Source organism: Leucopleurus acutus (genome assembly GCF_964270905.1).
Source record: "Leucopleurus acutus genome assembly, chromosome: 9".
Taxonomy (NCBI): Eukaryota; Metazoa; Chordata; class Mammalia; order Artiodactyla; family Delphinidae; genus Leucopleurus; species Leucopleurus acutus.
Genome location: NC_139144.1, coordinates 5,600,699 through 5,604,896, shown reverse-complemented (window position 1 = coordinate 5,604,896; position 4,198 = coordinate 5,600,699). Strand labels below are relative to the sequence as shown.

General features: G+C 43.4%; 1 protein-coding gene across 2 annotated transcripts; it reads left to right on the top strand.

Annotated features, from left to right (window-relative positions):
• The first annotated feature begins 217 nt into the window (after nucleotides 1-217).
• FIGNL1 (fidgetin like 1) lies at nucleotides 218-3,781 on the top strand. 2 transcript variants are annotated; one of them, XM_082845912.1, is made up of 2 exons: nucleotides 218-291; nucleotides 1,013-3,781. In XM_082845912.1, exon 2 carries the CDS (start codon nucleotides 1,023-1,025, stop codon nucleotides 3,051-3,053), a length of 2,031 nt encoding a protein of 676 aa, XP_082702038.1. In that variant the 5' UTR covers nucleotides 218-291; nucleotides 1,013-1,022; the 3' UTR covers nucleotides 3,054-3,781. The 2 variants fall into 2 exon arrangements, with proteins under 2 accessions (XP_082702038.1, XP_082702039.1); XM_082845913.1 differs by having other exon boundaries at nucleotides 229-247.
• The last annotated feature ends 417 nt before the right edge of the window (nucleotides 3,782-4,198 follow it).

Below are 4,198 nucleotides of genomic sequence, written 5' to 3'. Positions count from 1 at the left end.
TATGTGGTGAAGTGCACACTACATGCAGTGAAACTGCTCGTGTGCGAATTTTGGCACCACTGCTCACTGGCTGTGTGACCTCAACCAAGCTTTTGAACGCTGTCTGCCTCAGTTTCTACATTTGTGCAGTAGAGATTATACTAGTAATTTTTAGGTATTTTCGTGTTCATTGTTTGACTTGATTCTCATAATGACTTCTCTCATTTTACAGATAAAACTGAAGGCCCAGCGACGTGAAGAGGCTTCCGTGAGATCATTCGTCTGATTTTCCTAGGGACGGAGCTTGGCTTGGTTTGTTTTGCTTTGCTTTGTCTCTAGATCCCTTGTTCTTCCATGTTGCCTTTCGTTTGCTGATTAATTTTAAATCCTCTCCATTTAAACCTTTCCCTAATCACAGGGAAAATTATTATATAACTAAAACAGTTTAACGCATAATAGAGCATTATTATTATTATTATTTTGGCTGCATTGGGTCTTCGTTGCTGCGCACAGGCTTTCTCTAGTTGCAGCGAGCAGGGGCTACTCTTCGTTGCGGGGCACGGGCTTCTCATTGTGGTGGCTTCTCTTATTACAGAGCATGGGCTCTAGGTGCACGGGCTTCAGTAGTTGCAGCACGCGGGCTCAGTAGTTGTGGCTTGCAGCTCTAGAGCACAGGCTTAGTAGTTGTGGCACACGGGCTTAGTTGCTCCATGGCATGTGGGATCTTCCGGGACCAGGGATTGAACCCGTTTCCCCTGCATTGGCAGGCAGATTCTTAACCACTGCACCACCAGGGAAGTCCCTAGAGCATTATTAAGTCAAGTCTTTAATCTTTTATATCTTGAATGCCTGAAAGCTATGGTTAACTAGATTTTCCCCTATAAACGGTCTTTCCTTATAAATTTACCTTATAAATGAAAAGTCCAGTGTACCTTCCTTCAGATAGGCAGAGATTTTAAAAGTATGTTTAAAGTATTATGTCTTTGTTTCCTTCTGGATACTGAATCTTTTTCATCTTTGTCGTCTGTTATAGAACCTCTAAAATGCAGGTCTCTGGCTCCAGGTCTGTACACTTGAGTGAATGGCAGAAGAATTACTTTGCAATTACGTCTGGCACGTGTCCATCAGGAGAGAAGGCAGACGCGTACCGAGCACAGATTCTTCGCATTCAGTATGCATGGGCAAACTCTGAGATCTCCCAGGTCTGTGCTGCCAGACTGTTCAGAATATATGCAGAGAAATATTCTGCAGTTATTGATTCTGACAGTGTTGAAACTGGCTTGAATAACTATGCAGAAAACATTTTAACTCTAGCAAGATCTCGGCAAACTGACAGTGACAAGTGGAAGTCTGGATTGTCAATAAATAACGTGTTCCAAATGAGTAATGTGCAGGAAATGATGCACGCTGGCAGCAAATCCAGAGACTCTCTGTTGGCACCTGCAGATGAGTCAGTAGTCATCCACAGAGCGGCCGCTGTCTTTGATCTTCCTAAATTTAGTGTTTGTGGTGGTTCTGGGGAGAGTGATCCATTAACTAACTCAGCCCATGGTGCCGATAGGACCAAAGACTTCCCAGAGGGCAGTCCTTTGAAGTGCCTTCAGAATGCCCAGCCACCTCTGGTCACTGACACCACTAAGACGTGTCCTACGGTCTCAGGACCTTTCGGTGAGTCAGCCACCGCAAAATTCCATGCCACACCATTGTTTGGAAATGTCAAAAAGGAAAATTACAACTTCCCGAAAGCCAACACAGGACTAAGTGTGTTCTCATCTAATCAGTCTTGTTTTCCTTCTGGCTTTGAAAATCCACGGGAAATGAAAGCTTTTTATGGTTCTGGCACCATTGATGCACTTTCCACTCCAGTAATGAATAAGGCTTTTAGTAAAACGGAAGATAATGGCCAAAGAGAGGAGAGCGGCCTGCCTACTTTTAAAACTGCAAAAGAACAGCTATGGGTAGATCAGCAGAAAAAGTACCACCAGCCCCAGCGTGCATCAGGGTCTTCACATGGTAGTGTCAAAAAGTCTCTGGGAGCTAGTAGATCCCGAGGGATATTTGGAAAGTTTGTTCCCCCTGTACCTAAGCAAGATGGGGGAGGTCAGGGCGGGGGGACACAGTATAAGCCTCATGGCGCAGGAGCTGCAGACCCAGCACATCCCGTGGATGAGCGTCTGAAGAACTTGGAGCCCAAAATGATTGAACTTATTATGAATGAGATTATGGACCAGGGACCGCCAGTAAATTGGGAAGATATTGCAGGAGTGGAATTTGCCAAAACCACAATAAAGGAGATAGTTGTGTGGCCCATGATGCGGCCAGACATCTTCACTGGCTTACGAGGACCCCCTAAAGGAATTCTGCTCTTTGGTCCTCCTGGGACTGGTAAAACTCTGATTGGCAAGTGCATCGCTAGTCAGTCTGGGGCAACATTCTTTAGTATCTCTGCTTCCTCCTTGACTTCTAAGTGGGTGGGCGAGGGAGAGAAAATGGTCCGTGCATTGTTTGCTGTTGCACGATGTCAGCAACCAGCTGTGATATTTATTGATGAAATCGATTCCCTATTATCTCAGCGGGGAGATGGCGAGCATGAATCTTCTAGAAGGATAAAAACTGAATTTCTAGTTCAGCTGGATGGAGCAGCCACATCTTCTGAAGATCGTATTCTAGTGGTAGGAGCAACCAATCGGCCACAGGAGATTGACGAGGCTGCCCGGAGAAGGTTGGTGAAAAGGCTGTATATTCCCCTCCCAGAGGCTTCAGCCAGGAAACAGATAGTCATTAATCTGATGTCAGAGGAGCACTGCTGCCTCAGCGAGGAGGAGGTCGACCTGGTGGTGCGGCACTCTGGTGGGTTCTCGGGGGCTGACATGACGCAGCTCTGCAGGGAGGCGTCTCTGGGTCCTATTCGCAGTTTACAGGCTGCCGACATTGCCACGGTAACGCCGGATCAAGTTCGACCAATAGCTTACAGTGACTTTGAAGATGCCTTCAGAACTGTGCGACCTAGTGTGTCTCCAGAAGATTTGGAGCTTTATGAAAACTGGAACAGGACTTTTGGTTGTGGAAAGTAAATGGGACGCTTGAAATTAAAAGATGGCATTTTTGTAGCCCAGTCTTCCCATTTTTTAGCATAGGAAATTGATTAAGTGTACATCAAAGGTATATGCTGAATTCTGTACCTCAAATAAAATAGAATAACAGTAGCTCAACTTTTACAATTGATTGACTTAGACTATGTTAATATAAGCTCAATTTTCCTTCCAGTCACCACCTGATACGTAAGCCTATTCACGCGAAATGGGAATGTACTTTTTTTGTTTTGTTCCTAAGAGGTCTTTTCAAGATGTATAGGATGAACAGTGAACTCAAATTGAAACCGAAAATCTGATTTGTATATGAGGATGTATCTGACTTACATGTATCTTTTATTGAAGAAAGTTTCTTCTGAGGATCACATAATTCTTAGTATTGGCTAGTACAGTGGCTTGCATTTGAAACTGAGTGTTGCTTAGTGTTGTTTAATAGATTTAAAATCTCAACCAAAGCTAAAGTGAAAGTGCCCGTTTTTACTTTGTCCTGGCTTGTAACTGCTTATGGTTTTCTTTCCTTCCCAAGACTAATTAATCAGAACATGTTCAGAAATAGCAAAGTGTAATCTAACATCAGAGACAGGTCCGCAGAACTGAAAGGGGAAGAATGTTGTGTTTCTCCAGGGGGTGGGTGATGTTTGAAAGTAGTATTTTATTTGGCACTACTTTACAACCTGTAGGGTTGGTCTCGTTCAAAAATAAATGTTTTCAGGTTTTAAAAACGGACTGTTCTGTTTTCCAAATAGTGCATGTTCTATGTAGAAACATTGGAAAATAGAGGTGAACAAAAGGAAGAAAATAAAAGTCAGTTACCCTACCACTTTGAGGAACACAGTGTTAACATTTCAGCATCACTTCTTCCAGATGTTTTATACAGGAGTGGGGTTATGCTACGCCTTTTCGTTTGCAGCTGTTTTCTTTAAAGTCCCTCATCATCATCTTCCACACTGACGTACTTCTGCATCTTCCCGTACGTGAGTGCCTGGGATTCCGTGACATGAGGGGGCCTATAATTTAGTCAGCATTCAGGGCAGTTCCTTAGGTTCACCTTTTGTATATAGTAAATGAAATATGTTAAATGCCTTAGTTATCTTTTTAAAAAACATACATTTCTTGAGTAAAATTCT